The 14,669-nt window shown below is 42.2% G+C and overlaps 1 protein-coding gene across 1 annotated transcript; it reads left to right on the top strand.

The window, feature by feature from the left end:
* The first annotated feature begins 465 nt into the window (after nt 1-465).
* On the top strand, nt 466-2,061 carry LOC143793908 (olfactory receptor 5AR1-like). The gene is made up of 2 exons (XM_077280846.1): nt 466-469; nt 1,094-2,061. Exons 1-2 carry the CDS (start codon nt 466-468, stop codon nt 2,059-2,061), a joined length of 972 nt encoding a protein of 323 aa, XP_077136961.1.
* The last annotated feature ends 12,608 nt before the right edge of the window (nt 2,062-14,669 follow it).

Below are 14,669 nucleotides of genomic sequence, written 5' to 3' on the forward strand. Positions count from 1 at the left end.
TTATCATATGTTTTATGCTTTTCTCCAATAGCCTTTTACATTTTAGATGAGGCATTTGCCTTAAATGTGAACTATACTTTCAACAAGTTTTGCACAAAACAACAGTACAGGCGAAATAAGAATATTTTTAATACATGTTATCATAGTAATCTTGTTCTTTCTCCACTTATGAGACACTTCTCCCCCACCCTGCAGCCACCTGAATTGACCATTGAAGATGAAAAAAGCTTCTTAACTGCATTTGGCTCAAGGCACAGCAGACTGCAATCATAATGAAGTTTCAAGTTATATCTCCTATTTTAGATAGGTGCAGATATATTGTTGGTACAATATTAAATTGGTTGATTTTTAGACTATAGTCTAAAATAATTTTTCCAATTGGGTAAAATTTTGTACCATTTGCATTGTATAGCCTCCTTGTTGCACATTATGTAGCTGGTAGCAGAATAAGCTATCTGAGAACCCATGGGTGAGTTTGCTTCAACAGTGAGTTCCCTCTAACAAAGAGTTGACATCTTTTTTATCTGTCTTATATTGAATTTATCTATGATAATTTGTGATCACAGACCATATCAAAGTTGAGCTGTACCTTGGTGTGGTCATAAATCAGCTGAGAGGAGCTCAGAAAGAGACAGATAAAACTCTTAGAAACTCTCCTATCTGTCCAAACTTACTGATGGCAGGACTTTGGTTATCTCTTTCTGCAGCTAGCAATGTAGAGGGAATCTTAGAGCTTCTCCTATTTGGAAAAATTTTCAATAACTCATGATTAAAAAATGATTTTTTATAAAAAAAAACAAAAACATATATCTAAGTTAAAAAATGATCTTACCCAGAGGAGTGTATGGTCCTTAATATTTTCTTACATGTTAAGCTATCTTATCTTAATCAGTCTAAAACACCGTACTTTATCAGATTCCATGAAAAAATATAAGTTCAGAAAACTTGTCCCGTGTTTTTGGAAATATTTCTAAAGGTAACAATAGATGACATGATTATGATAAGATCACACAATACTGTCCTCAGATCTAGAAGGTAGAGGTAAGTCAATAATGTAATTAAACTTACATTTTTCACTTTTTATCTACATCAGGTTCTCAATTACAAGATATTGAACTATTTAACCAGTCCTCTGAGATCAGATTTATACTCCTTGGTTTGTCTGATGTTCCTTACTTGAAGGTCATTGCCTTCATCGCATTCTTGGTGATCTATGTGATAACATTGTTGGCAAACTTTCTACTGATTATTGCAGTGAGAATAAATCCAAAGCTCCACACTCCCATGTACTTTTTTCTTACTAATCTCTCTTTCATGGACATTTGCTTTGCTACTACTGTGGTACCTAAAATTCTAAAGAACACATTATCCGCAGACAAGAGTGTCTCTCTACTAGAATGCGCCATCCAGATGCACTTCCATTTGGGTTTTGGCTCCTCAGAGTGTTTTCTACTTGCCATCATGTCTTATGATAGATTTGCTGCCATCTGTAGACCACTGCACTATACCACCATCATGAGCAAGAAGACGTGTATCAGTATGGCCGCTGCGACATGGATCTCAAGTTTCATCCACTCTATTTTAGAAGTTACCTACACCTTCCAGTTGTCTTTCTGCCATTCCAATCATCTCAACCACTTCTTTTGTGAGGTTCCTCCATTCTTTAAAATAGCTTGCAGTGATACTTGGCTCCATGAAGTAACAATGTTTATTACAGCAGGGATCATAGCAAGTTTGACCTTTCTCTTGATTCTGGTTTCGTATGTCCAAATCGTGTCTACAATCTCGAAGATCAATTCTTCTGATCGGAGCTATAAAACATTCTCCACATGTGTCTCTCACATTATTGTGGTGACTTTCTACTATGGAACCATTATGATTCTGTATTTACGGCCACGTTCCCTTTCTTCTCCAAACATGGACAAGTCTGTTGCCATCCTCTACTCAGCTGTGACGCCCATGCTAAATCCCATTATCTACAGTGTCAGAAATAAGGATGTAAAAAACACCGTAATAAAGAATCTAATCCAAGATGTCTTACGAATAAATTTATTTTTATGAAATCTTAAAATTATGACAGATAAAGATTGAAAAACAGAGGGTTTTAAGTATTTAGATTATTATTGTTACTAACAAACCACCAATAATGGCACAACTTGGTCTGACTGATCTACAGAATTCAGACACAATGAGCATTGGATACTAGAATGTGTAAAAACATTCCCAATTTGGTTCTATTGAAGCTCTTAATATGGTTTTATATATACATATATGAAAGTAATGCAGCTGTTTGTTACAATACCTGCTCAGTAACTATTCATTGAAAAGTTGCCAAAGAGTAGAAGTATTCAATTTAATTTACTAATCCATTTTATGGTAAAAAAACATTTTTATTGAGGTCAAAAGGCAGAAATGTATACATTTTGCCCACTATTTGATCAAATTGTTAGAGCCCATCTGCCAGTAACACACAATGGGACTTCTATTGATGGGAACCTACATTGACATACTTCTCCGAAGCCAAGGCTTACAAATTTAAATGGTTAAGTAGAATCCAGCTCCAGTAAAAGCAGCCTTTGGCAGGTTGGAGAAGTGATTAGCCAATCAAGCTGTGACAAGCTGAAGGTTTTTCTTTTTTGGTGCCATTTTGCCATGTACATACAGTATGTGCACATTGTTTTTGGTTTAGCTTTTTATATGGCTTAAATGCAGAAAAAACATGTTTCATTAATATTGACTATTGTGATTTCACAAATTCTATTTACTGGTTTGTGCCATTTTTAAGTGTTTTTTTTTTAAATATGTCTATTACATACATTTTGAACTGTGCTACTGTTATATAGGCTATGCTTATAAAATTGAGGTACTTAATCCACAGTTTGATCCAATTATGAGAGCTCATTTGTCAGCCACAATCTTGTGAGATCCTGCATTATCAAATTTAATATATCCTGAGCCAAAGCCTACACACATAAAGGGAGAATAACTCCTACCATTTGTCAAAGGCTGGCTTCATATCTAATGTGAATTCAACAGCTTAATAGACTGATGTTGGACAAACTTGCCAGTATCAATGGGCTTATCTGACAGTCTAATGCAGTGTTTCTCATCTCCAGTCCTCAAGACCTACCAACAGGTCATGTTTTATGGATTTTCTTAGTATTGCATAGGTGATGGAATTAATGCTTGAGCAGGTGATGAAATGATCATTTATGCAATACTAAGGATATCCTCAAAACTTGACCTGTAGGTGGGTATGAGGATTGTAGTTGAGAAAAACTGCTCTAATGTGTCTGAGAGCACCCGACTATTCCCCAACAGAAGAGTTTGGAGAAAATAAGGATCTGGCATGTCAGATTTCGGAATGCCAATCCTTTTGTTCTCCTTTGACATAGGTGAGTTAGGGAGTGTCTCTCTCATAGAGCATACATGACAGAGCATTCCTGTGTATGGTGGGTTAAGAGAAAAAGCTGTTGGCAAAAGATTGGCAAAATTATCCTGCTGTCTGTACGGGGGGGGGGGGGGGGCTTTTGTTTTGGTGTGGAGAGCTGTGGCTGGTCTGGGCATCATGGTTTACACACAGTCTATAAACTGAGGATATATGAAGCCAGTCTTAGATGGGAGAATATTTTACTTGGCCTTTAAATTTGCAAGAGTAAAGTCAAACCAACTCTTACTGGATGCCTAATTGTTATCATTCACTGGTAGGTTGGTTCAACAACCCTTAAATCGAGTTATGTATGTATTTTGCTGCATGTTTTTGTATCCAGTATCCAACTTAGGTCTCTCTTGCCCTAAGTCATCAGATCAGGAGGCTATGTATTTTCCTGAGGGAAAAAAGTGTTGTGGGAGCATGTTCCTCAGCTGGACTGGTGGAGTCTTCTTTTTACATTGTTAGCATTTATGTCATTTGTTAGAAACCACATATTTTTTCCATTCTGTGCATGCATTATTCCCATGTTGGGACTTTCTATGCAATTAACTCACTTTCTATACAATTATATAAGGCTCTTTGCACCATAAATGTATTATAATGTCCTAGAAAAAAGGCAAGCAATTGTGGGCAATCTGTTAAGAACTATACACATCTTGCATCATGAAGGTGTTAAAATAATATTTTTTATCTTATTATTTCAGTTATTCTTCATTAATAAACTAGGAGAAAGAATGGGAATCTAATTTGGGACTTTTCCGTGTACAAACCTAAAACACTCCATATACATTAGACTAATGATGACGACCGAATCTACTGATATTGACAGGATTGGCCAATAGTCTATGTGTATGGAGCCAATGGACAATTGGATGTTGGGGAAGTCAAAAATCTGGTATGTTCAATTTCAGAACACAAATCCTTTTGTACTCCTGGAAATAACCGCCACCAGACATATATGGTTTCAGCTCTTTCACAAAGAACACAAGAGTTCATGTGTGTTTTATAGACTGCAGGCTGAACCTTTGGCTAAACCTTCATTCAGCCAACAGCCATCTAATGATTATGGCTGCTTAATTATTATTATTATTATTATTATTATTATTATTATTTATTATTATAGCGCCATTTATTCCATGGAGCTTTACATGTGAGGAGGGGTATACATAATAAAGACAAGTACAATAATATTGAACAATACAAGTCATAACTGGTACAGGAGGAGAGAGGACCCTGACCGTGAGGGCTCACAATCTACAAGGGATGGGTGAGGATACAGTAGGTAAGGATAGAGCTGGTCGTGCAGTGGTTTGGTCGATCGGTGATTACTGCAGGTTGTAGGCTTGCCGGAAGAGGTGGGTCTTTGGGTTCTTTTTGAAGGTTTCGATGGTAGGTGAGGTTCTGATATGTTGTGGTAGAGAGTTCCAGAGTAGGGGTGATGCGCGAGAGAAATCTTGTATACGATTGTGGGAAGAGGAGACAAGAGGGGAGTAGAGAAGGAGATCTTGTGAGGAACGGAGGTTGCGTGCAGGAAAGTACCAGGAGACGAGGTCACAGATGTATGGAGGAGACAGGTTGTGGATGGCTTTGTATGTCATGGTTAGGCTTTTGTACTGGAGTCTCTGGGTAATGGGGAGCCAGTGAAGGGATTGAAAGAGGGGAGAGGCTGGGGAATAGCGGGGGACAGGTGGATTAGTTGGGCAGCTGAGTTTAGAATATATTGGAGGGGTGCGAGAGTGTTCGAGGGGAGGCCACAGTGGTCGAGGCGGGAGATGATGAGGGCATGGACTAGGGTTTTTGCAGATTTTTGGTTTAGGAATGTACGGATCTGTGAAATATTTTTTTTTAATATTTACTCAGAATTACCGTATTTGTCAGGTTATAAGATGCTCTGGATTATAAGACGCTCTGGATTATAAGACACATCCCAAATGTTAGGTGTCAAGTTCCCGCCTCTGCACAGGGGGAATCTCGAACCATCTCCGCTGTGGTCTCCCATTCTTCTCCAGCCGCAGTGGAGTCTGCTCAGCAGAGACGTCAGTCCAGGCGTCTTGCTCAGTCTCACTCTGTGCATAGAGTTACTGCTGCTTTTCCAGCTTCTGCCATTAAAGCCAATGCTGGGCAGCAGCGAGCAGACGCTTTTGGGACTAAGTCCTGCTTTTCCCCTTCTGAGCATGCCCAGGGCAAGATCTTCCATTGGAGATCGAAGGTCACATGTTCAGATACTGCAGCTGATCCAATTGGTCCTCCAGGAAGGTCCTGAAGGTGCTGAACTTCTGTGGCAGCTTTCCATTCGTCCTTTTTGGAAGGTCCTGTACGTGCTGCAGCTATATAAGCTTCGCATGACCGCACGGCCATGCGCTAGTGTACATTTGTATACGTGTGTGTGTTGATGAGTGCAAGTCGTTCTTTAATATCCCCTCCCTTGTGTATGACTGCTCGCGAAAGGTGGATGTTTGCTGTCTAGCGCCCGACTAGCTGTCAACATAAAGACACACGATACAGCGTCTACTGCTGTAGCCGCCAGTGCGGCACCGTGTGCGCTTATAGAGCGCTTTCGTATCCCAAGTCTGGGTGGTTAGTGGCATCCGCCAAAGCGGCACAGCACGCACTCTTGTGCTTTAAGTTATTCTGTTACTTTGACACCCCAGTTGCGGTGTCGAGCGCAAGTGGTCTGTAAGTACTCTAATCCATTGTCTTGGGATAGAGTCCTGAGACCCCTTACTTGCGCTCTTGGTGCGGTACCGCGGCCCTGTGATGCAACAGGGTTTGCTTCCTTCACACAGGGTGAAGTTAACCCGTGTGTGTATCCACATTGTACCGCCATATAGTCCGTCATTACTCAGCAGCAGGTTCCATCTCTGCACAGTGGACCCCAGGCTGCAAATGCACCTTATACCATCTTTTATAATTTGGTGCGTTCCGCTAGCCCTAACACCAAATTTTGAGCAGAAAAATAAGAAAAAAATATTTTTTAATATAATAGTGGTACTTCTTATAATCCATGCGTCTTATAGCTTACCTGGGTGGTGGGTGCAGTGAAGCGGGTTCCCAGGGTTGCTGCTGGAGGAGGCAGGAGTGGGGTGATGCTGCAGGCCACAGGCTAGGATGAGGGGGGCTCCGATATGCGGCGCGCTGGGCGGGGGTCTTGTGCCGCTGTGGAGGTCTTGTGCAGGTGCATGTTCAATGCCGCTGTCTGGTGTTTCGGGTGCCCGGCAGTTGCTGGAGAGTGCTGCGGGTGTCTCCGGTGCCCAGCGGTGCTGTGTGGGTGTCCAGCGCTGCCCGGGGCTCTGCTGGCATTTTGTGTCAGGCCAGAGCCCCGGTAATTCCACTGCTCCTTGTGCGTGTGCGGTGGACTCTGGTAATAAGGCCACTGCACACGCACTGGGAACAGTGGTATTACTGGGGCTTTGGCCTGTCGCAAAATGCCGGCAGAGTCCCGAGCAGCACCGGATACCCACGCAGCACCCCTGGGCACTGGAGACACCCGCAGCACCAGCTAGCAAGCGCCGGGCACCCGGAGGCACCTGAGAACCCCCTCATTCTAGCCTGCGTCCTACACCCACAGTATCGGTAAGTCGTGTCCGCTTTGTAAGATGCACCCCCAAAAAAGTGCGTCTTACAAAGTGAAAAATAAGGTGAAAATTACTGAAAAGTTGATCCTGTTGTAAAATTGTGATATATTATCTCATTGTTCCCATTCACAAGGTAAAATAATTTGACCTGTATACGTAAAAAAATGTCATCTCTGTTTATCAGTAATTTTATCTAATAAATAATTTCTGTTTAAAGTAAATGTTTCTGATTTTTTTTAAATTAAATTTAATTTTAATATTACCTGGTTCTGAGATGAGGTTCTGAAACGATGAAGGATACTTCAAGTGCCAGAATATTTTAACAGGCTCTGTCCTATTATTCATGCAGAGTGATTTTGATGACATGATGGAGGCGGCAAGATGAAGCTAAAATAATGGATAAGCCTCCACTTCTCTCTGGGAACTTAACACAATTTTAAAAGTTGGCTATTCGAATTTTTGCCTATTCATCAATAAAGTCATCCACGATGTCAAATACTGATGTTGGACAAGAGGGTTTGTCTCAAAATCTCAGTCTTCGTTCATCCCAAAGGTTTGGGATGAGGTTGAGGTCAGGGCTCTGTGTGGTCAGTCAAGTTCTTCCACACCAAACTTCTTCAACCATGTATTTATAGACCTTGCTTTGTTTTGGGGCAGAGAAAAGGGCTTTCCCCAACTGTTCTTCCAAATTTGGAAGAATACAATTGTCTAAAATGTCTTGAATGCTAAAGAATTACGATTTCCCCTCATGAGAAGTGAGGGGTTTAAGCTGACTAATGAAAACACCCCCATAGCATCATCTCTTCTGCACCAAATATACAGAGTGCACAATGCAGTCGGGTGGGTAATGTTCTGGCATTTGCCAACCCCAGAATTGTCCATCAGATGTCTGATAGCGAAGAGGATCCATCACTGCTCAGAAAACGTATCCACTGCCTGAGCACGTTTATACATGCATGTAAACATTACACACTGATACATAATTTTATGGTATTTGGCACACATTCCAAATTATTTGAACCCATTTGCCAGTGGCACACACATCCTGTATGTAAACATTGGAATAAGGTTTTTGAGTCCGATATAGTAAAAATGTTCTGAATTGATAAAATATTAAAAGCACAAGAAGCAAAAAAAAATTGGGAGATTACTTCTGGTTTGTGTATTTCAGACCATAATGATCCATGTTTTAACAGGGTTTTGATTAAGAATCAAAACACCTCAAATGTTAATATTTACTGATTTGTGATTTTTTTAAGTGTATGACAAAAATATGTTTATTGCAATTGTTTTTGAGGAGATATGTTTTAGAGATAAGCACATTTTTTGAAATTCGAATCTGCCAGTTTTGTCTATTTTCTCCCCAAAGTTGATTCCCAACTACGAATGAGCAGATCTGGCAGGATTCAAATTGCAATGAGTTTGCCGGGAAATTCGATTTGCAATGACGTTCTTCTCTGCAAATTGAATGTTCCTTATTCTGCTCAAGGGTCTCTCTGGACTACAGAGCATAACAAATTAAACAAAATCCCAAATAAAATGAAGTTGGAAATAATTTCATCATGTAAGTATCATAATAGCCTATCTATGTTGATGGATTGAATAAAAAGAAATTAACCCATATTGAGGTGCTAGTGCAAGTAAGGGACCACCCCGACGCGTGTTTTGCATTCACTTTCTCAAAGGGGTCTCATGTAGGATGTAAAATTAAAAAGTAATACTCACCTCACTGCTCACCACTTCAAATGCCCCTCTTGTAGCTGCTTCACTGTCCGCTTCAACTGTCTTCAGTTGTCTTTGTGTGTCATTGGGTTGTGACATGAGAAGTGACCTTATGATGCGCAGTATCCTCCAAGGCCTGATTATGGCCAAAAGTCCTGGCCACCAATTTACTGAATTTTTGCAGAAAGAATTACAAAAAATCAGTTTACTGGAGATTATAGATTTTTGTAAAATATGAGTAGAATTTAATTACATGTGATTACATTTGCCCATCTCTATTTGCAACTAATCATTCTCCGCAAATAAAAAGTACTTAGATGTCTCAAAAATCCTGAAAAAAACATATAACACTTTGACGTCTGATAGGACTGTAATTAACCCATTTAAAACTCTTTAACACAAACATAGCCCTAATAAAGTCCAAATGATATGAAAATGTATGGCTATAGGCAATCAGATAGTATCCAGTGGTAGCCAAGAGGCTGCTTAATGACACAAAGCACTGTAATACCTTTTATGTTTTCTTAAAATGTAAAAGTGGATCATTAATCATCTTTTTTGGGGTAGATGACTATCTTTATGGTGTTTATACACAAGTGGTGCACAGAGAAGAAGCCATGGCTTTTTAAGAAACGGTGGTTCAAAAATGATCCCTCTTTAGGAAATAGCAACAGGTTTGCGGTTTTTCAAGGTAATAAGACTTTTTTTATTGCTTTTTTATCAAGCTGTCCAAATATGATGCCAATAAGTTACATTAAAAAGCTATTGTTTTTTTATTAAGGTTTCCTAATTTTTTTCCCTGTTTTGAGAACAGTAATATACAGTATTTGTCACTTGGAAAGATGGCAGTGGCTATCTAACGGGCAGTCCAAAATTTTACTTATTTTTTTTAGAGGGAGCAAGCAGGTTTGCTGTTTAGAAAGTGAAGAAGCAATGCCTTCTTTAAACAATGAATAACTTATCCCCTTTTTGAAGAAGTTTCAGATTCTTTCATCCTGTACAGCATAGGGTTATCTGCAATAGTACAGTATAGTATTATGGAGAAGCAGAAGATGTATGTGGCTGTGTATCGACAGTGGGAGTGGCAGTGCCAGCAAGCACACAGTCTAGAATATGATGGCACAGGCATAGAAACATTAAGCAGTGTAGGGTCATCACTAGCAACACCCAATAGAAGTGGTACAGTATGTTATAGAACACAATAGATGGGAAGATGTGTGACTATCAGCAACCGCACAGTATAGAATATAATGGGACAAGTAAGGGGACATCCAACTGTGTAGGGTTTGCACTGACAACATCGCCAGCATCAGCAGTAGCACAGTATAGCTATAACATGATGAATAGGCAGGAGATGCCTGAATTGGCTATGAGCAGCCTAAGAATAGTGTAGAACACAATGGACAGGTAGGTAGATGTTACTGCCGATATATTCATTGGCGTCACCTGTTATGACCCCAGTGGACAGGGTCTCAGAGGAACGTGTAAGTCTGCGAGATTCAAAAATCCAGCTCATAGGGCTGTGGTAACTGGGTTGACCAAATAGCTACTCCTAACGCCAACACTAGAAGTAGCCGGGGATCATGCCTACAGTGATCGCTAGATGACTCGCGCCAGCCGGAGAATCTAACTACCCCTAGGAGAAGAAAACAAAGACCTCTCTTGCCTCCAGAGAAAGGGACCCCAAAGCAAGATACAAGCCCCCCACAAATAATAACGGTGAGGTAAGAGGAAATGACAAACACAGAAATGAACCAGGTTCAGCAAAGAGAGGCCAGCTTACTAATAGCAGAATATAGCAAGATAACTTATCTGGTCAACAAAAACCCTATAAAAATCCACGCTGGAGATTCAAGAACCCCCGAACCGTCTAACGGTCCGGGGGGAGAACACCAGCCCCCTAGAGCTTCCAGCAAAGGTCAGGATACAGATTGGAACAAGCTGGACAAAAATACCAAACAAAACAAAAGCAAAAAGCAAGGAAGCAGACTTAGCTTGAAATACAGGAACCAGGATCATAGGACAAGAGCACAACAGATTAGCTCTGATTTCAACGATGCCAGGCATTGAACTGAAGGTCCAGGGAGCTTATATAGCAACGCCCCTGAACTAACGGCCCAGGTGAGGATATAGGAAAAGACAGAAGCTCCAGAGTCAAATCACTAATGACCACTAGAGGGAGCAAAAAGCAAAATCACAACAGTACCCCCCCCTTAGTGAGGGGTCACCGAACCCTCACCACGACCACCGCGATCAGGACGAGAGGCGTGAAAGGCACGAACTAAATCGGCTGCATGAACATCAGAGGCGACCACCCAGGAATTATCTTCCTGACCATAGCCCTTCCACTTGACCAGGTACTGAAGCCTCCGCCTGGAGAGACGAGAATCCAAGATCTTCTCCACCACGTACTCCAACTCGCCCTCAACCAACACCGGAGCAGGAGGCTCAGCAGAAGGAACCACAGGCACAACGTACCGCCGCAACAAGGACCTATGAAACACGTTGTGGATAGCAAACGACACAGGAAGATCCAGGTGAAAGGATACAGGATTAAGGATTTCCAATATCTTGTAAGGACCAATAAAACGAGGTTTAAATTTGGGAGAGGAAACCTTCATAGGAACAAAGCGGGAAGAAAGCCACACCAAATCCCCAACACGTAGTCGGGGACCCACACCGCGGCGGCGGTTGGCAAAGCGCTGAGCCCTCTCCTGTGACAACTTCAAGTTGTCCACCACAAGATTCCAGATCCGCTGCAACCTATCCACCACAGAATCCACCCCAGGGCAGTCAGAAGGTTCCACATGACCCGAAGAAAAACGAGGGTGGAAACCAGAGTTGCAGAAAAACGGCGAAACCAAGGTGGCGGAACTAGCCCGATTATTAAGGGCAAACTCAGCCAACGGCAAGAAGGTCACCCAATCGTCCTGATCAGCAGAGACAAAACACCTCAAATAAGCCTCCAAAGTCTGATTAGTTCGCTCCGTCTGTCCATTAGTCTGAGGATGGAAAGCAGACGAAAACGACAAGTCAATGCCCATCCTACTACAAAAGGATCACCAGAATCTGGAAACGAACTGGAATCCTCTGTCTGACACAATATTCTCAGGGATGCCGTGCAAACGAACCACGTTCTGGAAAAACACAGGAACCAGATCGGAAGAGGAAGGCAGCTTAGGCAAAGGAACCAAATGGACCATCTTGGAGAAGCGATCACATATCACCCAGATAACAGACATGCCTTGAGACACCGGAAGATCAGAAATGAAATCCATGGAGATATGTGTCCAAGGTCTCTTAGGGACAGGCAAGGGCAAGAGCAACCCGCTGGCACGAGAACAGCAAGGCTTAGCTCGAGCACAAGTCCCACAGGACTGTACAAATGACCGCACATCCCTAGACAAGGAAGGCCACCAAAAGGATCTGGCCACCAGATCTCTGGTGCCAAAAATTCCTGGGTGACCTGCCAACACCGAGGAATGAACCTCGGAAATGACTCTGCTGGTCCACTTATCAGGCACAAACAGTCTGTCAGGTGGACAAGAATCAGGCCTATCAGCCTGAAATCTCTGCAACACACGTCGCAGATCTGGAGAAATAGCTGACAAGATAATACCATCCTTAAGAATACCAACAGGTTCAGCGACTCCAGGAGCATCAGGCACAAAGCTCCTGGAAAGAGCATCGGCCTTCACATTTTTTGAACCTGGTAAATACGAGACAACAAAGTCGAAACGGGAGAAAAACAATGACCAGCGGGCCTGTCTAGGATTCAGGCGTTTAGCAGACTCGAGATACATCAGATTTTTGTGATCAGTCAAGACCACCACACGATGCTTAGCACCCTCGAGCCAATGACGCCACTCCTCAAATGCCCATTTCATGGCCAACAACTCCCGATTGCCCACATCATAATTTCGCTCCGCAGGCGAAAACTTCCTAGAGAAAAAGGCGCAAGGTCTCATAACAGAGCAACCAGGGCCTCTCTGCGACAAAACGGCCCCTGCTCCAATCTCTGAAGCATCCACCTCAACCTGAAAGGGAAGCGAGACATCAGGCTGGCACAAAACAAGCGCCGAAGTAAACCGACGTTTCAACTCCTGGAAAGCCTCCACGGCAGCAGGAGCCCAATTAACCACATCGGAGCCCTTCTTGGTCATATCCGTCAAAGGTTTCACAATGCTAGAAAAGTTAGCGATAAAACGACGGTAGAAGTTAGCGAAACCCAAGAACTTCTGAAGACTCTTAACTGACGAGGGCTGAGTCCAATCAAGAATAGCTCGGACCTTGACTGGGTCCATCTCCACAGCAGAAGGGGAAAAAATGAACCCCAAAAAGGGAACCTTCTGTACACCAAAAAGACACTTTGAGCCCTTGACAAACAAAGAATTTTCACGCAAAATTTTAAAGACCATCCTGACCTGCTCCACATGCGAGTCCCAATTATCAGAAAAAACCAGAATATCATCCAGATAAACGATCAAAAATTTATCCAGATAGTTCCGGAAAATGTCATGCATAAAGGACTGAAAAACTGAAGGGGCATTAGAGAGCCCAAAAGGCATCACCAAGTACTCAAAATGACCTTCGGGCGTATTGAATGCGGTTTTCCATTCATCCCCTTGCTTAATGCGCACAAGGTTGTACGCACCACGAAGGTCTATCTTGGTAAACCACTTGGCACCTTTAATCCGGGCAAACAAGTCAGACAACAGCGGCAAAGGATACTGAAATTTGACAGTGATCTTATTTAAAAGCCGATAGTCAATACAAGGCCTCAAAGATCCGTCCTTTTTAGCCACAAAAAAGAATCCCGCACCAAGAGGGGAAGAAGACGGACGGATGTGTCCTTTCTCCAGAGACTCCTTGATATATGAACGCATAGCGGTATGTTCAGGTATCGACAGATTAAACAGTCTTCCCTTAGGAAATTTACTGCCTGGAATCAAATCTATTGCACAGTCACATTCCCTATGAGGAGGCAATGCACTGGACCTGGACTCGCTAAAGACATCCTGATAATCAGACAAATACTCCGGAACTTCTGAAGGCGTAGAAGAAGCAATAGACACAGGCAGGGAATCCTCATGAATACCACGACAGCCCCAACTAGACACTGACATAGCCTTCCAGTCAAGGACTGGATTATGGGTCTGTAACCATGGCAGCCCCAAAACAACCAAATCATGCATTTTATGTAGAACGAGAAAACGTATCACCTCGCGGTGTTCAGGAGTCATGCACATGGTAACCTGTGTCCAATACTGCGGTTTATTTTCTGCTAATGGCGTAGCATCAATACCCCTAAGAGGGATAGGATTTTCTAATGGTTCAAGAATAAAACCACAGCGCTTAGCAAATGAGAGATCCATAAGACTCAGGGCAGCACCTGAATCTACAAACGCCATGACAGGATAAGATGACAGTGAGCAAATCAAAGTTACAGACAGAATAAACTTAGGATGCAAATTACCAACGGTGACAGGACTAACAACCTTAGATATACGTTTAGAGCATGCTGAGATAACATGTGTAGAATCACCACAGTAGTAGCACAAGCCATTCCGGCGTCTATGAATTTTCCTCTCATTTCTAGTCAGGATTCTATCACATTGCATCAAATCAGGTGTCCGTTCAGACAACACCATGAGGGAATTTGCGGTTTTTCTATCACATTGCATCACATCAGGTGTCTGTTCAGACAACAACATGAGGGAATTTGCGGTTTTTCTATCACATTGCATCACATCAGGTGTCTGTTCAGACAACAACATGAGGGAATTTGCGGTTTTGCGCTCCCGCAACCACCGGTCAATTTGAATAGCCAGGGACATGGTATCATTCAGACCTGTGGGAATGGGAAAACCCACCATAACATTCTTAATGGCCTCAGAAAGGCCATTTCTAAAATTAGCGGCCAGTGCACACTCGTTCCA

Source organism: Ranitomeya variabilis, chromosome 1 (assembly GCF_051348905.1).
Source record: "Ranitomeya variabilis isolate aRanVar5 chromosome 1, aRanVar5.hap1, whole genome shotgun sequence".
Lineage (NCBI taxonomy): Eukaryota > Metazoa > Chordata > Amphibia > Anura > Dendrobatidae > Ranitomeya > Ranitomeya variabilis.